Source organism: Camarhynchus parvulus, chromosome 5 (assembly GCF_901933205.1).
Source record: "Camarhynchus parvulus chromosome 5, STF_HiC, whole genome shotgun sequence".
Lineage (NCBI taxonomy): Eukaryota > Metazoa > Chordata > Aves > Passeriformes > Thraupidae > Camarhynchus > Camarhynchus parvulus.
In genome coordinates, this window is record NC_044575.1 from 8,007,834 (window position 1) to 8,027,112 (window position 19,279).

A 19,279-nucleotide genomic window follows, 5' to 3' on the forward strand; every position below is an offset into this window, starting at 1 on the left:
CATCCCATTCCAACACCTTCCACTAAACCAAGCCCTGTTCAACTTGGCCTTGCACAATTCCAGGGATAGGGCAGCCACAGCTTCTCTGGGCAAACTGTACCAGGGTCTCAACACCCTACCAGGGAAGGATTTCTTTGCTATATCCAGTGCAAACCCACTCTCCTTCAGTTCAAGGTTTTCAGGTTTAAATGAAGAATTAAGAAAGCCCACCAGCAGGTCTGAGCTCCAGGGTCCCACCATACAGGCACTCACAGCTATTTCCAGCACAAGGGATGCTGCTCCCATTCCCAGAGCAAGAAGTGATCCTGGGAGACCAACCACCCTCCAAGGTATCACCAGCTTAACAAGATCTTCTGGGCTTTGCCAAGAAAGTTTCCTAATCATCATCATGGAACTTCTCAGAGGGCTTTCTCAATAACTTCTTTCATTCATCTTAACGAGCCATTAGAGACTAATTAGCAAAGGAAAACAAGGAAGAAACTTTCTTCCTTGTTAGAGAGAAAGTGAACTTCTCCAGATGCTTTGTTTGTCAGATCCAGGCCCTGGAGCCAAAAAGCTGGAGGGTCAATGTGTTGGCACAGGACTGTGTTAGGAGACCCTAAAGCTCAACCAGTGCCACATCCTCCCATGGGCAGGGACACCTTCCACTATCCCAGGCTGCTCCAATTCCCAGCCAGCCTGGCCTTGAACACTTCCAGGGATGGGGCAGCCACAGCTTCTCTGGGCAACCTGTGCCAGGGCCTCAGCACCCTCACAGGGAAGGATTTCTTCCCCATATCAAGTCTAAATGCTGTCAGTGTAAAGCCATTCCCCCTTGTCCTGCCACCCTTGCCCAGAGTCCCTCTGCAGCTCTCCAGGAGCCCCTTTAGGCTCTGGAAGGGCCTCTCAGGTCTGACCTCTACAGACTGAGCTCAGATATGAGTTAGCGCTGGCCTTGGCAGAGCTGGGTTAACAGTTGGGCTCCATGATCTTAGAGGGCTATTCCAACCTAAATGATTGTGGGATTCTGTAACTGCTTCTACCCCGTATTTGCTTCTGGTCAGCCTTCCTGCCACACCTTCTGTGCTCAGTTTCACTGTAGTTCCAACAGTCTGTTTTTCTTTCCTCTGTGTCTCTGTGTTTATTTTAGAGGGGAAATCACACAGTTGCTCAAAACTAAGCAAAGCCTGTTTGATAATAAAACCAAAATATGGACAAAATGCTGGGATAGAGAGCAGCAGTTGTAATTCCACCATGATCCATAGGAGATGCCAGATGAGGGCTCCCTGCTCTTTGAGCAAGATTGGGCCTTGAGCTGGGTCACTGCCCACCATGTGGTGGCACACAGGAAATTCCCCTTGGAATGGATGACTTTGGAAGCAGCTCCTTCAGCAGGAGACTTGCACTGGTAAGTAAACACCATCAGTTTCAGGAAGTTTGATATATATATTCTATATATTGCAGCCTGAGGGTTTATGTCCCACTTCTTTTTATATATACAAATTTATATGTATAAAGACCTTAATATATATTTCTTTATGTATATAAAGAAAGTTTGTTTATAGAATTTCTTTATATATTTTTCCTAAATAATATGTAATTTTAAATATATATAGATTTGTCCTTGAAATATGTAATTGGCTCCTTGGCATCACAGGGAAGTAAAAAGAACCAGTGTAAGAAATGGAGATTCAGGTATTGGGAAACAACTGGGGGTTTGGAGAAGTGCTGCAACTGCTAACTGGGAAGAAGGGAGAACACTTTAGAAAGTCTCCTGCTGCATTTTATTTTTACATTATCTGGGACATCCTGATGTCTAAACAATCAGAGAGTGTCACAATCAGGCAGATGGAGAAAAGTTTCTCTTTTTTTTCCCCTAAAAGAAGGAAATGGTCCCAAGTAGCTGTAATCAGAAGCGATGAAGAGTCCCTGGTCCTCAAGCTCTACAAGTGGTCAAGAAGGGCTTAAATTCCTGAAATTAAAATACCAGGCAGCAAACACAAACAAAAAAGGAAATACTATTTTTCAGCCGAGTGTTTCCTCCCCATCAGCCTCCAGACCCCGGCCTTCACCTCCTGGTTCCTCAGGCTGTAGATGAAGGGGTTCAGCATGGGCGTCACCATGGTGTAGAGCACAGAGAACACCTTGCCTGGCTCCTGGGAGCTCCTGGATCTGCGCCGGCAGTACACGGACACCAGGGATCCGTAGAAGAGCGCCCCGGCAGCCGGGTGGGAGGCGCAGGTGGAGAAGGCCTTGCGCTTCCCCACAGCCGAGCGTGCCCAGGGCGGCGGCCAGGATGCGGGTGTAGGAGAGGAGGATGGCCGGGATGGTGGCGGCCAGGCTGAATCCTGCCGTGAGGAACAAGCCCAGCTCGTTGGAGTCCGTGCAGGAGAGGGCGAAGAGCGGGGGCCCCTCACAGTAGAAGTGGTCGATGCCCTTGGGGCCGCAGAAGGTCAGCCTGAGGGCCAGGCCCATGTGGAGGGCGGCGTTGGTGGCCCCAGCCAGGCAGGAGCCGGCCACCAGGAGTGCACAGATCCCTCTGGACATGGAGAGGGAGTAGAGCAGGGGGTGGCAGACAGCGACGTAGCGGTCGTAGGCCATGACAGCCAGCGGGTAGCACTCGGTGGTGGCGAAGGCCACGTAGAAATAGAACTGTGTGAGGCACTCGGCGTGAGAAATGGCCTTGTCCTCATCCAGGAGATCCCGGAGCAGCCTGGGAGTGATGCAGGAGGAATAGCAGAGGTCCAGGAAGGACAGGCTGCTCAGGAAGAAGTACATGGGGGTGTGGAGCTGGGCAACCAGCCTGATCAACACCAGCAGTGCTACATTCCCCAGCAGGGTGATCACATAGATTTCCAGGAACACCACAAACGGGACAACCTGGACATGGCCCTGCTCAGAGAATCCCAAGAGGACAAAGTGAGCACTGGTGGTTCCATTTCCTTTGGCTGCCATCCTAATGCAGGTGCTGTGGGAAAGCCGAGATGGAGAGTTGGGAGATTCCTGTTTTCTGCACAAACACGTTAAAAGTGGCTGTGTTTTTATCAGCAAACACAGCCTGGAGATGCAGGAACTGCAGAATTTACTGTTTGGTTCAAAATACATTTGAAAGTAGTCAAAGTTCCCTACTGAGTTTGTTTCTAATGGTTTTAGTCTGGTTTAGCCACTGATGGGGTTTGATAAATCACTTTGCACAGTGGAAGGTTTGTACCACCTCCTGAAGAAGTTAAGGGAACAATTACTCATCAGATTCAAAGCATTAACTCCAGTAATTTATCCTGACTTTAGAAATCATTATGAGTTTGAAAAACAAACTGAAAACAACAAAAACCGCCCAAAAAACAACCCCAAACCTCATTGGTTTAGAAGATCCAAAGGAGACAAAGCACTGGAGAGATCAGGGCATCTTTAAAATTTTCTTTAGGAGAGTTAGAACAAATTAAAATAAACCAAATTCATTCTCTTCCTTCCCGTGAAATTGAAATTCAGGTTCAAACAGGAGATTTAGTGTATTAAAAAACCCTTTAAATATGGTGATACTTGTGTCACTCTTGTGAGAAGTGTGGAGAAAGAAAAGGGTTTTAAAAGTCTGGAGGCTCCAAAAATGTTGTGGTGCCATGATTAACATGGGGAGTAAGATGCTGATAATACATTTCAAATAAATAGAATATTTATAATTTGGGAAATAATCCAGGTTGTGCTGCTATGCAATGATTGATCTTCAAGGCCAGGTTGGACAGGGCTTGGAACAACCTGGGCTAGTGCAAGGTGTCCCTGCCTGTGGATCATCACAGGAGGATCCATAAGGCCCCTTCCAACCCAAGCTGTGGATTTCATGATAAATTCCTGGGTTTCACCTCAGAGACCCTGAGCCTGGATGATTGTTTGTTGTGAGAACAGGCTACAGCCTCAAGCCCTCTCCTTGCAACAGATCAACTCCCTGCAGCCTTATTTTGGCTAAAACTCACCTGTTTCCTCACATCTCAGGGCCCTTTTTGCTTGATCAGATTTTATCTCCCAGACCAAAACTTCCAGGGAGAAATAAACCCAGTGTTAGTGCGGAAGACAGGAATAATTTACCTTCACAAAGAACATTAAAACTTGACCCAAAAAATCTGCTGTTTGTAGTCCTCATTCACAGGAACACCAAGGGGTTTGTCACTGCCCAGCCCTGGAGGAGGAAATTTCCCTTGGGAATGGATGACTTTGGAAGCAGCTCCTTAAAGAGGAGACCTGCACTGGTAAATAAAGACCATTAGTTGAAACAACTCAGTTTCAGGAAGTTAAATTGCAGCTTGAGGATTTATTTACCACTATATATAATTAAATACATGAACATTTTACTATATAAATAAAGTTAATATAGAGGTTTAATTTATATATGCAGTTAGAGATGTAATTATTTAATAAATATAAATATTTTCCTAATATATATATAATTTTATTTTACATATTTTATGTAATAATATAATTTTATTTTATATATTATATGTAATTACATACATTTAAATGTATCTCTTAGAATATATAAATAATTTCCTGGGATCACAGGGAATTAAAAAGAACTGGTGTAAGAAATGGAGATTCAGGGATTGAGAGACAGCCCAGGGTTTGGAGAAGTGCTGCAATTGCCAATCAGGACGAAATGAAAACTCTGCAGGAACTTTCCTACTGCAGTTCAATTTTACATTTTCTGGTGCTAATGATGAGCTGAATTTAAGACTTTTAGGTTCAGATTGAACCTCCAGTCAATTTGCCCAGAGTGTGCCTCCTAACTGTGCTGATATGAGGAACATTCATTCAAAATTTGAGTTAGGAATGAAGGTTCAGATGTACTGGAATACATGTTTTGCAATCAGGAAGAACCTTTGCAATTTCCTGGAGTTATTTGTTATTATATCCTTCTGCAAACACTTGGGAAGGACAATTTTCCCCAACCAGCAAAAAATTGTCTCAAAACCACTTAAAACTTCTCCCTCTCTGATCATTAGGATACTCACAGGTCCTGGAGCTGAAGTCCACAAGCTCCATCGGTCTGGCCAAAACCAGGAAGTTTTCCGTTCCCACCCCCTAACGTGGCTGGAATATTTAAGTTTTACCCCATCCCCACACAACCAATTACCACAGGGTCTCTGAGGCACACAATGAGCCTTCTCCAGAGGCCCTGGGATCCATCCTGAAGTTTCTCCCTGGAGTTTTAGGGATGGGATACCCGCAGCACATCAGAATTGATGCCTGCAGAGCTTGGGCGATGCCATTTGGGAACACAACACTGCCAAGAGGGAACACCAAAAGAAAGATTTTTGCTAAAGGCTTGCACTTGAAAGATTTTAAAATTCTTCTCTGATTCCATATTTCTCTTCTCACCCTCCCAAACAAGCTTTTCCTTCCCTGTTCCTCCAGCTCTCAGTCAGAGGTTCATTGCAGGAAGTCACTTGAGTGGCTGTCAGTGCTTTTCTCCAGCTGCTGGTGGATGTCCTTGCACTCAGAACACCCATTGATGGCTCATCTCCATCCTGGTGGCCACCACAACCTCCACAGCTGCTCTCCCGTCCCAGTGTCTGGGACAATTATTCCCCATGGGCAACACTCAGCATTTTCCATTTTCCAAGCTTACCTGGTTCCCATCTGCCCATTTCTGACCAGGAAACCTCATTTTCAAAAGCCATTTTGCAATGTGTGCTCCAAAATGGGTTCAGGAGACTCACGGAGAGTAAACTGTAGCAGCCAGAGAATCCTGGGATGGCTGGGGTTGGAAGGGACCTTAAAGCTCATCTCATTCCCATGCCCTGCCAGGGGCAGGGACACAGGATGACCCCTGAGGAATGTGTGTCCACCAGGAGCAAACATGAGTGCTGGACGTCCCATCTCCTTCCCACATGGTGGCCCCAGCTCCTCTCGTGCATGGCCAGGTGCTGTTCCCACAGAAGCTGGACACAGTTCACCCTCATTTCCCCAATCCCCACTTGCACCACCACCCAAAACCTTTTGGTTTTGAGAGCAGCAGCTCCAGCACAAAGCCACACCTTGCACAGTGACAGTGCCACAGCCAGACTCAGGGTTTAATTCACTAAGGGCTCATGTTCCTGTTTAAGGGTCAGGTGATGGCCAAGGCAAGACCAGCTGGACAAATAAATTAAAACCATGAAATGCTTTCTCAAAATATTATTAAAATATTGAATATTTTTCAAATATTTTTTGTATTGCCAAACAATGGCTGTAAGGCCCTGGAGCAAAGAGAGTTGCTCTGGGGCTTATGTTTTAATCAATTAAAAATTATGGGGGGGGTTATGTTTTGAATAAAACATTAAAAATAATCTTTAGTCATATTTAAAGAAAAAATGTACAATCTTGTCTGCACCCAAATTAAACAATGTCCTGAGGGTGGCAGGGAGGAGCAGAAGGGTGGGAGAACAGCAGGAGATACACAAAGAGGTCCCAGTTCATGGTCCTGATCACAGAGTCATAGAATTGGTTCGGTTGGAAAAATCCTCCTGGATCATCAAGTCCACCATTCCCACAGCAGTGCCAAGGTCACCACTAATCCATGTCCCCAAGTGCCACATCCACACACCTTTTAAACCCCTCCAGGGATGGGGATTCCACCACTGCCCTGGCAACCTGTTCCAGGGCTGGACAGCCCTTCCCATGAAGGAATTTTTCCTTTCCAACCTAAACCTCCCCTGGTGCCACTTGAGGATGTTGTCTTCATATCTGTGGACGTGTGAGCTGAGGCCCTTTGGGGCCTGCCATGGGGGCTCAGCACAGCTGAGAAAAGAGGAACAGGAGCATAAACAGCTCAGGGGGATTTAGCCAGGCAGCCAAAGTAAATAATAACCAGGGAATTGTTGGCAAGATTTGGGAACAAAGGATTCACTGAGTGACCCTCAGTGCCTGTGAGTTTTGTGTTACCAATAAATCAGCAAACTACCTTGATTCTGGCTTGATTTAATCCAACTGAGCAGCTTCTCCTCCATCCCAAGTTGTTCTGAGTCTCTAGGAGAGTCTCATCACTCTGGATTTCACCATGGACCTGGCACAGGGTGAGATAATGCACCGATTTGGAAGGTTTGGGGTTTTTTCATATATGCAGTGCTTTAATACCAAATGCGTCACAGAATTCTGGAAATGGTTTGGGTTGGAAGGGACCTCAAAGCTCATTCAGTTCCAACCTCCTGCTGGGGGCAGGGACACCTTCCACTAGACCAGGCTGCTCTAAGCCTCATCCAAACACCAAAACTGGAGTGAAATTATTGTTGTCAGCTGATATCGAATCAGCCAGCACATCATCTAAATCAAAGTGCAGAAAGCCCCAAAAATATCTCTCTACATATTTCACAAAAATCCCAGCATATCACCCACATCCCCACAACATTAAAACGTCCAAGCTCATTTTATTTTCCTGAGTCTCCTCCAAGCCTCCTTCACCTCCTGGTTCCTCAGGCTGTAGATCCAGGGGTTCAGCATGGGGGTCACCACAGTGTAGAGCACAGCAGCCCATTTATCCCCTCCCCTGGAGGTGTCTGACCTGGGGATTAAGTACATGAAAACCAATGGCCCATAGAAGGTGCTGACGGCAGTGAGGTGGGAGGCACAGGTGGAGAGGGCTTTGTGCTTGCCCTCAGCTGAGCTGATGCTCAGGATGGTGGAGATGATGGCCACATAGGACACCAGGACCACCAGCAGGCTGGGAACACCAAGCAAAGATGAAGTCCTCAGGATGACGAGGCTGAGGGTGGTGTCAGAGGAGGAGAGGGAGATCAGCATGGAAATGTCACAGAAGAACAGATCGATGGTGCTGGAGCTGCAGAAGAACAAGCTGGACATGCCAATGGCTTGTCCCACACCATTGGTCAGCCCCAGGAGGTAGGAGCCGGTCACCAGCTGGGAGCAGCGCTCTGGGGACATGACAAGGGGGTAGAGCAGGGGGTGGCAAATGGCCACATATCGGTCATAGGCCATTGCAGCCAGTAGGAAACACTCAGTGACCACAAACAGGCCAAAAGTGAATATCTGAGCCATGCACCCAGCGTAGGTGATTCCCTTCTTCCCCAGTAAAACCCCAACCAACATCCTGGGGGTGATGATGGTGGAAGTGCAGAGGTTCACAAAAGCCAGGTTGCCCAGGAAATAATACATGGGGGAATGGAGCAGGGCACTGGCTCTGACCAAGGTGATCATGCCCAGGTTCCCCAGGATAGTGACAAGGTAGATGAGCAGGAAGAGCAGGAAGAGGGTGACCTGAGTTGCCAGTTCCTCGGTGAATCCTGCCAAGCTGAATTCCGTTGCTTGGGTGCAATTGCTTCCTGGCATTCCTTCAAAGTGTGTTGTCTGTGTGAACTCCCTGCTGGAGGTTTCCTCCAGCTGGAAAAATCTCTTTGCAATGGGATCTGTTTGGAGACAATCCTACAAGATCTAAAACAAGAGTTTATGCACAGACTGATTAGACAGTGCTGGGTGGAAGTCATGGCATGGGTAGGGAGAAGCTGTAGGTTACATGACCCTGAGGAGCTTTACCTTGGTGCTGCCTTCAATCCCCTGTGTGTCTTCAGTCTGGGACTTTGAAATCATCCAGCACAACCTGAAACACGGAGAAACCCAGTAAAAGCTGTAAAAGACAGCACAGAATTTATTAATTTTCCTTGTGTTGGCATCTGCCAACCACCTGCTTTGTCTGTCTTCTCCACAGACTCCTGTAAGGGTTTGGGTTGGATGGGCTCTTGAAGACCACCTCATTGCACCCCCTGCCATGGGCAGGGACACCTTCCACTAGACCAGATTGTTCCAAGCTCCATCCAGCATCCAGTGTCTTGAACACTTCCAGATAAGGGGCACCCAAAACTTGCTGACTATGAAGTCTCCCCTCCCTCCTGATGATTTTCCTAAAAGATTTTCCCAGCTCTTTATTCTGTTCCTGCAGTCTTCAAAGAAAAACATGCAACACCCAAAGCTCAGCAATCTCCTCCTGAAAATATTTCTTTTTGGGGGAAAAAAAATTAAAAATCACCTTTTGGATGTGCCTTATATCAGCAATAGTAAGATCCCTAAGTGTTCCTTACAGGAAAGCTGCCAGTCCTCATCCAGGAGCCCTTTGTGGTCAGTGAGAAGTACCCAAAGCGAGTGTCCCAACGGGGTGTCCTCACCGCACACCTGCAGCAGATCCCCTGGATTTGGTGCTAATCCCAGAGTACAATAAGGAACTGGAGCCCAGGAGCCTCCAGGCCGGAGCTGAGATGAAGGCTGAAGCTGTTTCTTCTTTGCAAGAAAAAACGACAGGAGATGGGGGGCTCAGCATGTGCTGTCCTTACTCGTGGTTCTCCAGGGTGATCCTCCCCTACATCTCTGCAGTCTCCCTGCTTCCCTCCTGATGCTCCTCAAGGTGGATGTTAAGGTGCTCTGCAGGCGAATTTAAAAATATACCACTGTCAGCAAAGACATTTGTCCACGTAATTTGGGGATTTAGAGGCTCTTGGAACCCCAGGAGAGTGACAAAGCCCAAAGCAGGTTGTTATTGCTTCTCTGAGCTTCTGAGTTTGGAGGTGATTACACAGAGGAGATTATCTCACCTTGAGTAAACCACAGGGCTTTGGGGACTCCCCAGAGCAACCACAGTGCAAAACCCCACCTGTTGTGTCAAATTTTTGAGCATTCCAGAGATTCTCAGCTCTACAAAAGCCATGTTTGGCCTTATCACACCAGTGAGCTGAAGGCAATCTTACTGGTGGGGCACAGTCCTGTGGGAGCTGGTCTCCATCAGCAGTTCCAGTCACCAGAGATGATGAACCACCTTTCTACCCATTCCAAATTCCTTAGACCCAGACCACAGCTCACCTGTCCCATCCCTGGAAGTGTTCAAGGTCAGGTTGGAGGGATCTGGTCTAGTGGAAGGTGCCCCTGCCCAGGGGGGAGGAATAAGATGGGCTTTAAGGTCCTTTCCAACCCAAACCATTCCAGGATTCTATGAAGTTTGGCTGCAAGAAACCAGGAGAACCACAGAATATTCTGAGTTGGAAGGGATCCACAAGGATCACCAAGTCCAGCTCTCAGCCCTGCACAAACCCATCCCCAAAAGCCACACCATGTACCCGAGAGCATTGTTTAAATGTTTGCTGAGCTCTGTCAGACTTGGTGCTGTGACCACTGCTCTGGGGAGTCAGTCCAACCACCCTCTGGGTGAAGGTCATTTTTCTAATACCCAGCTTAAACCTTTATCCCTTCCACAACCAATCCTCCCTCCAAAAGATATCTTCTGTTAATGGGCCATTGACTGTCACTACATAAATAATAAAAATTACATCATCCCATTGTGAGATGCTCTGCCCAGAGGGAGGAGCCAAACATTCCTACCTGGATATAATTTAAAATTTAGAACAGAGAAAACCTTTTCCCACTAGATTCCCAGAAAAACAGCTTTCTTCTCCACTAAATTCCCAGAAGAAAACCAAGCCCATCTGCACTACCACTGGACCTTCAGAAGAAAACTACACCTTTCCACAAGATCACTGCTTCAACAAAACCACACCTATCACTCCAAGAAGACTGCAAATACCATCTACTCAGACTGCTATCAACACCCTGACCAACTGAGTGTCAGGTTGTGTGGGAATCTATAAAATCAGAGAGTTTTGGGAAAGCTGTAAAAGGCAGGCTTCAGATTCTAGCATCTTCCCATTATCATAATCATGTAATGAGACTGATGCTGAAAAATAAACAGCTCAAGACACTTTCCATAGCAGCCCCATCTCGTTCACATCTGTAAATAGCCCCCCTTGCTGGTGTCAGGTTGAATTCTGACTCTGACAGTGGTTTTTTTTGTTGTTTATTTGTACTATTGCATTTGTATTTCAATTTTCCCAGTAAAGAACTGTTATTCCTATTCCCATAGCTTTGCCCGAGAACCTCTTAGTTTCAAAATCATAGTAATTCAGAGAGAAGTTTGCATTCTCCATTTCACAAGAAGCTCCTGCCTTCCTTAACAGACATCTGTCATTTCAAACCCAGACAAGCTTACAGTCAGCTAGAACCTCTCCAGATTCCCAAGACTGCTCAAAAAATTGAGAGAAGTTTTTGACATCAGCAGCTCTTTGAGGATTCTTGGATGAATCTCATCATCCCCACGGATTTGTAGGGATCCAGCTGGAGCAGCAGTTCCCACACAACTTCAGTCCTGTCTGTTACTAGAGGTTCTACCCACTGCCTCCTCAGCACAAGACATCCCACTTCTGTGCTGGTTCCAAACACAGAATGGTGTTGTGGGAGAAGTTTGGAATAACTAGAAATGGATCAGCTTCACAGTTTTTTCCCCTCTGTTTTTCAACTACTTCCAAATTCTTGGAATTACTCTCAAATACACACAAGAAAATTCCTGTGAAAGGAGCAATCAGAGGAACATCCTAAATAGAGAAAACTGCCTCCAGCAGCAGCTGGAATGATCCCATTTCTGCTCTTACCTGGACTCCAGGTGCTCCTGCCAGAGCTCCCAACAGCCACTGCCATTCCTAAACAGGAGCCATGGAAGACATTCCTGCTGTCCATGAGGGTGAGGAGGCACTTTGGGATGTTCTTGGCTGTGGAATCAGACAAGACACTGTCCATGATCTCGTGCTCCCTTCCAAGCCAAAGCAGCCCCTGATTCCATGAGATGATCAGCACCTCTCCCAGTTCCATTCCAGAAACATCCTCCCACTAACCCAGGACTTCCCCCCTCCTCTTTTTGCTCCCCATCAGGGATGTGTGGCTGAGTGCCACAGGCATGGGATGCCTCAGCATTCCCTGGAACACCTCAGCATTCCCGGAGTGCCCCAGCATTTCCAGGGATGCCCCGGCACTCCCAGGGATGCCCCAGCATTCCCAGGGATGCCCCAGCATTCCCGGGGTGCCTCAGCATTGCCGGGATGCCCCGGCACTCCCAGGGGTGCCCCGGCATTCCCAGGGATGCCCCGGCATTCCCGTGGTGCCCCAGCATTCCCGGAGTGCCCCAGCATTTCCAGGGATGCCCCGGCATTCCCGTGGTGCCCCGGCATTCCCGTGGTGCCCCGGCATTTCCAGGGATGCCCCGGCACTCCCAGGGATGCCCCGGCATTCCCAGGGATGCCCCGGCATTCCCGGGGTGCCCCAGCACTCCCAGGGATGCCCCGGCATTTCCAGGGATGCCCCAGAATTCCCGTGGTGCCCCGGCATTCCCGGGGTGCCCCGGCATTCCCGGGGTGCCCCAGCACTCCCAGGGATGCCCCGGCATTTCCAGGGATGCCCCAGCATTCCCGTGGTGCCCCGGCATTCCCGTGGTGCCCCAGCATTCCCGTGGTGCCCCGGGATTCCCGGGGTGCCCCAGAATTCCCGTGGTGCCCCGGCATTCCCGGGGTGCCCCGGCATTCCCGGGGCGCCGCTCCACGCCGCTCCCGCGCTGCGGCGCCGTCCCGGCTGCAGTGCCGGGCGCTGCCCACGGGGCGGCAGCACCGGGCGCCCCCAGCCCGGCCGGTGCCGCTGTCCCGGGGCGGCCGCGCCCTTGACCCGCCCTGAGCCGGCGGGGCCGCGAACAGCGCGGGCAAAGCCCCCCGATCCCCCCGATTTCACCCGCCAAGGCGCAGGATCGCAGCATTCCCTGAGCCGAAAGGGACCCGCGGGGAGCATCGAGACAAATCCTGGCCCCGCACAGGACCCCAAGAATTCCCCCCGGTGCCCGGGAGCCTTGTCCAGAGCCCGGCTCTTCCCCCAAGATCCTGAAAACACAGCGGGGCCGGGAGAAGGATGACGATGGGGGAGTTTTGTTTATGTTTCGTTATACGATCGTTCTATAGCTCCGTTATGTATCGTTATCGCTAACCCCACAATCAATAGGTCCCTTATATCTCGCTATACATCCTTACACGTCGCTTTCACGGCGGCGGCTCCAGAGACCGATGGAAGCCCCGCCTGACCCCCCGCTCCCCTTCCCGCAGTCAGACCAGGTTTCCTTCCCGGCTCCAGCCCTGGATTCCCGCGGCAGTCTCAGGTGTCTCGTTCCATAAAGCAAATTATTCACAGCAACACCGAGTCAGCCCGAGCCGGTCCCTCCGGAGAGCACCGACCGCCTCATCCCTACCCCAAACTGTGCATTCTGGCCCCTGCACACTAACTCAGATTCTGCCCCAAAATGTTCATTTTGGCCCCTACAGAATCCGCCCCGGAGCGACGCCCCGGGCCCCGCTCGGCCGAGGCAGCTCCGGTGTCCCCTGCCCGCAGCTCCCGCTGCTGCCGCCGTCCCGCTGCGGGTACCGGGACGGGACAGCGATCCCTGCGTCGGGACACCCATCCCCGTGCCGGGACAGCGATCTCTGCGCCAGCATAGCGATCCCTGCGCCAGCATAGCGATCCCCGTGCCGGGACACCCATTCCCCGTTCCCCGCTCGGGGCTGTCCCCGTTCCCCGCTCACCTCCGAGCCCGGCGCCGCCGCCCCCGGTGCCCCGGCCCGGCCCCGCCGCTCCCCGGGCTCCGCTACGGCGCTCCTGAGTTTGGTCCCAGAAAAAAACCTCGGGTTTTATTTCTGAGCTCGGACCAGCAGGACTTGCCCAGACCCCCCCGGGGACCCCCAGTGTGATGTAGGGACAGCCGGAACCCCGGCGGTGTCGGGCGGTGCATTGCACTGCAATGGGGGGTCCCGCCGAGCGGGTCCGGCCCCGTGTGGGGGCTCCAGGGACAGCGGGGGCGCCGGCTCCGGCCCTCTGGGCTTTATTCTGCGGCGCCCCGAGCCCCGCGGCTGCGGGGGACAGAGGGAGAGGGGGATAGGGGGGAATGAGGAGGGGAGGGAGAAGGGGGGCAGGAGAAGGGAATAAGGACAGGAGGAGGGAGGGGGTAGAGGGAGGTACAGGATGGGACCCCGAGGCCCCCGTTCCTCACCTTGGCCCCTCCGGAGGAGCCCGGCCCGGCCGCTGCCCCCGGCACCGAGCGCTGAACGAGCACAGGAGGCCGGGGCGGCTCCCAGGGTTTAAATCCCCCGGTCCCGCCCCGCGCACCTGAGCAGGCCCGGCCCGCCCCGGGATGCGCCGGGAGCATCGCCTCGTCCTGGTCCGGCATCAGCTGTCCGTGCCTGCAGGGAGATGGGAACGGCAGCGGGAGTCTCGATCCCCATGGAGGCCCCTCTCCACTGACCCAGCGTGTTTTCCACCTCCCTTGTCCCAGACAGGGAAACACTTGCTGCTCCTCTGGGCAAGGGAAGGGCTCCTGTGCTATTCCCAAAAACAGAACTCCTGGAATTAGTGCCCTGGGAGCCCAGTCTGGTCCTCCCAGTCACTGGGGGTCACCCAGAGGGTCTTTACCAGCATAAAGTGAAAATGACATCCTGGTCCAGTGCATTTCCAGCAGGACTGGACACTGCTGGCCATGGTGACCAGTCCATGGAAGTTGGCCCGGTGACAATCCAGGGGGATTTGAAGTTGGATTCTTGCAGATTTCATTGTGCAGAAGCTCCAATTCTTTTTGGCACCTCTTGTTTAAATGTCTCCCTGCTGGAAGAGGTCAATTAGTCTTCTGAATGGCCAGATTGCCAGAGGCAGGGAAAACCAACCAGCATTCCCTGCACATCTGCATCACTTCCATGTCCACCTGCAGCAAGTGGCTGAAGGACAGGAGCCAGCCCAGGACAGGCTCAGAGATGAGGCTTCCAGCCTAAACCATTCCAGGATGATTCCACCATTTCTCCCTGAAGTAATTTTGCATTGTTTCCTCTCAAATTTAAATTCCCAAATTTAGGTGATTTATTAAATGAACCATTTAAAAATTATTCAGATATATAAGAGGGAGCGTCCAACATACAAGAATCATTCTTTCATCCATCAAATCAATTATTAAATTGGAAGCTTATTCCTTCATCTCTGTCCTTGTTTAGCTTTCCTGCAAATCCTTATGATCCTACAGTTTTTAGGTGTATTTTCCTCCCCAAAAAGGGATGGAAACATCCTGATGCATTAGGGAAATGATTTTTTTGTTATTCCAAGGAACGACAAGCAGATAGATGGCCTTGGACACCAGGGATGAACACCCTCACCATCCCCTCTCTCCAAACCCTGCGCAGATGGGGCTGGGGATGCCGGAAGGAGCCGGGTGTGCCTCTAATTGCAGAGTGTGCCTTTAATCCCGGCCTAAGCCAGCTCAGCCTGTGAGCCTGTCCCAGCGCGGGGACAGGCCAGGACAGGTCTGTGCACATCCCAGCACCCGGGTGCATCAGTCCCCGGCCTGCTCCACACCCTCCAGGCCGCGGTCTGGCCATTCCAGACCATTGCAGCAGGATCTCTCCCTCCTCTCCCACAATTTGCCCGCAGGGACGGGGTCCCATGGCTCATTGGAGGCAAATGTGGCAGCCACGTCTGCTTGAGCAGCTCCCTGCAGGTGGCGGCGAGATGTGACCTACTTGTCACTGGAATCACGCCCCTGCTCGGAGAGCCCTGAGCTCTTCTGACAGCTGGAGCCAGCTGACCCCAGCCTTGTCCTGGGAGGGAGCAGAACCAGGGAAACTGAGGCTGCTGCCAGCTGGAAGCGCTGCCAGCATAGGTCTGGCATCCCAGAGCAGCTTGAGGGGGAAGGGAGCTGCATGGGAAGCACTGGGTGAGGGGCAGGAGGAAGGTGTGACCTTTCCATTTGGCCCTGGTGATATTCCCTTGGGAGTTTTTAACGTGCAGAGCTGGGTTTCTGTTTGCATGTGTACCTGGGAATCGCAGGGCTGTCTCGGTGAGGGCCCTGGTGTATGGGCAGGGCTTCGTGTGGGTGCCAGGGCTGTGGATGGAGAGAGGGACATGGGAACCCTTCTCCTGCCTGGGCTAAGCATGGAGAGAGGATCAGCAGGAATAGGGACAGCACTGAGATGACTCCAGCTCTGGGCTGTGTCACTCCTTTTTCCTTGCTGCAATTTTATCACAAGATACGTTTTTTCTGCCCTTCTTTTTCTTAAGCAAGTAAGGCCAAGTGTGGCATTCTGTGGATTAATGGATCCCTCAGGCTCTGTCCCTTTGGCGAGGCAGGTCCAGCTCTGGAGCCTCTCCTGTGCCACAAGCAGTGTGACAGCAGCCTGCTGCCCCATTCCCTGGGGAGTGTCCTGCCTCCTGCCGTGTGACCCCTGGCTGTGCCTGTGGCAGGTGCAGGAAGCAGGGTCTGCCTGCCTGGGCGGCATTTGGCGAGGGCAAAGGGCCTGTGAGTGGTGCTGCTGCATTAGCCAGGGCCTGCCTGCTGTGCAAAGCCTTATTAGAGAGCAAAAAGGGCTTTATTTCAGGCTGGAAGTCATCGAGCCTGTTCAGGCAGATGTTTATTTCCTCTGCTCCCTGCAATGATGTCATTGTGGCCAGTAAAGTTCTGTGCTTCCCCAAAGCTGGGCAAACTGCTCTGGTACTTTCTCAGGCTCCCTGGGCAGCACTCTATAAAATACAGGCAGTGTACAACTGGTTTCACAAGGAATTTCTGTTTAGCCTACTCATTAAAGTGCTCCAAAGGGAATCTGAGGTGTTTGTATTCCATGATTCTTGAGAACCAGTCCCTGTTTATGCTGGCAGGTTTCCAAATAAGGAGAAAAAAAGGATACTTCTGGGTCAAATTCTTGCTCTTAAGCTTTTATACTCCTTACCTCTTGGATGAGGCCTGTGCTCTGACATCAGTCCTCCCACAGAGCACCAAGCAGAGTCCTTCTGGCCTTTGGGATCTGAGGTGACATGGAAGGATCACCTGTTTATTTTTTTAATATCTCTGGCCTAAGAGTTACTTTAACCCTCACTGTTTTTCCTGCTGCAGAGAAGAATCCTGGAATTAGGGGTTTCTTGGACACTACATTTGCTGCTTTCTGCTGGAAAGCAGGTAATCTTATTCCGGAGCTAGGGAAAAATGCAAGTTAAACTTTTTAACTTCACAAAAATGGCTGAGCCTAGGAAGGGGAAATTAATGCCTCTGTATCCCTAAAATTAGATTTATGTTCACCCAATTTAAGATGCTTCAATTGCAACAGCCTTTTCCACGTAAGTGTCTGTAAATCTTTCTTTTTTTTCCTACTGTTAGAGCAACAGAACAAATAACAGCACCTGTGTATTTTAAAATTACGTTGTTAATAAAATCCTGGTACATTTACATAAATGACAACATTAATGTACAATTAAACAAAGCATTGTAATCTTACAGCAACAAAAGAGGACCTACATATTTGTACAGATAGCTGGAGCAGCTACTTGAAAATACTTTCCAAAATAAAGCCTTCTGTGGCATTTCTCAGTGATAATTTTGCCCCCCCTGTATGGCTTTCTGTAATAAATAGGGTTATTGGAGCTGGTGATGTTCAGCAGATGTGTACCTAAAGCACAAAGGGAGCGTGCCCTGACCAACCTGTCAGCTGACTAAAAATCCTTATCCATGCATGCAATTTGCCTCTGTGTAAATCCTTTAGGAACAAGGCCATGTCAGATTTTGATGGATTTGCTGGGAGATGCTGGTGGTTCCTTCTCCTTCCCTTTATCTAAACTGTGTCTGTGCTGGGCTTTGGAGCCTGGGCCCAGCTGAGCCTCCTCCTTCCACTGTGTTTAGATACAATGGGAATAAATTGTTGAATTTCTAATAAGCAATAAATAGTTCTCCACTGAAAACTTGGTTTCCTCTTGTTCACCCATCTACAACAAATGGAAGTGTCCTGGCAAATGATTTTTGGTGGGTGCTTAGCACAGCTCAGTGGGAATAACTGGAGATCTTTCCTTAATCCCAACCAGCTCCAGAGAGAGAGAGCAAGCCACTGAGCTGGATGTTCTTTGGAGGCCAGGGGAGGCTTTTATTGCTTTTATTGCAACTGGGCAGTGTTTCAGCCTACTGCCAGCTCCTGCTACACCTGAGCCTTCTACAAAGTGTCTTTTGTGAGGTCAGGTCTCACAGGTAATGTTCAGAAATAGGCTTTTAAGGTGAAGAAAGTGACTGACTGACACTGTCAGACCTTGACAGCAAAAGAATAGACAGTCTTTTTCTTTCTCCTCAAAACAGATCCAGATTAACAACTGGCACAGTGAAATTGTATTTTAAAACACTCAAACCCCCAACTCTCCCCTCCCCTCCCCGCCCCAGCTCAGCTCCTTGTATTAGGCTTAAAGAGTGAGTCATTTCAGTGTTAGTATTAGTTTCTACTCAGCTTTGAACATACAAAACCTCTCTCTCAAGGTGCAAACAGTTTTGGGGAAGTTTCTGTCGGTCTGTTGCAATGCACAGACGCTGGTACTACAGAGGGGAAGTGTTTGTGTGCAGACAGATGGCTCGTGGGATGGGCTTTAGGATCAGGAAACTCCTTCTAGGCAGCCTTTTTACAGGGAAAACATCTGTGTGGATGAACCTAAGCCCATGTATTAGTGCTGGGCTTAGCTCAATTGCCTCTTTCTCCACGGCCCGGCGCCGTGCTCGTGGAAAAGGCAGCGCCCATGGCCGCGGCCGGGGCTCTCCCCTGCGCCCCAGCTGGTGTGTGGGCCGTGGCAGTGTGGTTGGTGTGACAGTGTTGTTCCTGTGGCAGCAGCAGCAGCAGCACAGAGAAGGCAGCTCCCCTCCCTCAGCGCGGGGGGTGCCCGTTCCAGGCTCCAGGGCACTCTCAGGAAGGTGCAGGGGGCAGCCAGCCCCAGCGCAGCGCGGTTTGCCAGCGGGACCGGGGCTGCCTCACACCCTGGAGGTGACGTACACCGAGTGCAGGCGCCCGGCCAGGGCTGCCTGCAGGTCCCTCAGAGGGTCCAGCCCCTGCACTTTGCTGTTCCTGCTGTAGATGAGCTGCTTGAACGAGTCCTGCTCCAGCAGGGAGCTCATGTGCTTGAGGAAGAAGCCCTCGCAGAAAGAGGCCAGTTCTGGTGCATTGTGAATCTGAGGAAGACAGCAGCATTATTAACCCCTTCTGTACACCACAGACCTAAATGACATCCCCGAGCCTCTCATTCCTAATGCTCTTCTCCTTTTTGTCTCTTGGAAAACATTAAAAGACAGGAGTAACAGTGGAAAAGCACTGAAGGCAGGACTTTGTCTGATCATTTCTCCTGGTGCTTTTTGCAGGGGGGCATCCAGGCTTTTTTAATTCCTTCCCCTGCTGGCCTGCTGTTGGCAGGGCTGCTGGCCTGCACTCCAGCCCCTTCCCTTCCTGCAGCAGAGCAGCTGGCTGATGAGGTGGCCAAGGTACCTGTTTGGCTGAGCCACAGCACACAACAACGCTGCTGTGCTGGCAGATGGTGAGCAGAGCTCGGGGCAATCAGGACACGGGTCACAGGACGGGAGCCTCATCCCATCAAGGAGGGGCTGAACACAGGAGAACAGGGATGCTGCACTCCTGAACCACCA

The 19,279-nt window shown here is 50.6% G+C and overlaps 3 protein-coding genes across 3 annotated transcripts in view; all 3 read right to left on the bottom strand.

The window, feature by feature from the left end:
* Positions 1–1,997: 1,997 nt before the first annotated feature.
* Positions 1,998–2,952, bottom strand: LOC115904038 (olfactory receptor 1030-like). Its single transcript, XM_030949088.1, is given in 2 exon segments — positions 1,998–2,259; positions 2,261–2,952. Coding segments are annotated over 2 exon segments (936 nt in total). The 5' UTR covers positions 2,935–2,952.
* A 4,416-nt stretch (positions 2,953–7,368) lies between these two features.
* On the bottom strand, positions 7,369–8,292 carry LOC115904037 (olfactory receptor 5G3-like). Its single transcript, XM_030949087.1, has one exon. The coding sequence runs from the start codon at positions 8,290–8,292 to the stop codon at positions 7,369–7,371; it is 924 nt and encodes a 307-aa protein (XP_030804947.1).
* Positions 8,293–17,010: 8,718 nt separating this feature from the next.
* ABTB2 (ankyrin repeat and BTB domain containing 2) overlaps positions 17,011–19,279 on the bottom strand; it is a 111,099-nt gene continuing 108,830 nt past the window's right edge. The window contains exon 17 of the mRNA XM_030948717.1: positions 17,011–18,811. Within this exon, the coding sequence (XP_030804577.1) occupies positions 18,614–18,811 (198 nt within the window). The 3' untranslated portion in view covers positions 17,011–18,613. The remainder of the gene's footprint in view (positions 18,812–19,279) is intronic.

Bases quoted from the DNA above. Each gene is read 5' to 3' on its own strand.
- LOC115904037 (XM_030949087.1), bottom strand. From the start codon at position 8,292: ATGCCAGGAAGCAATTGCACCCAAGCAACGGAATTCAGCTTGGCAGGA.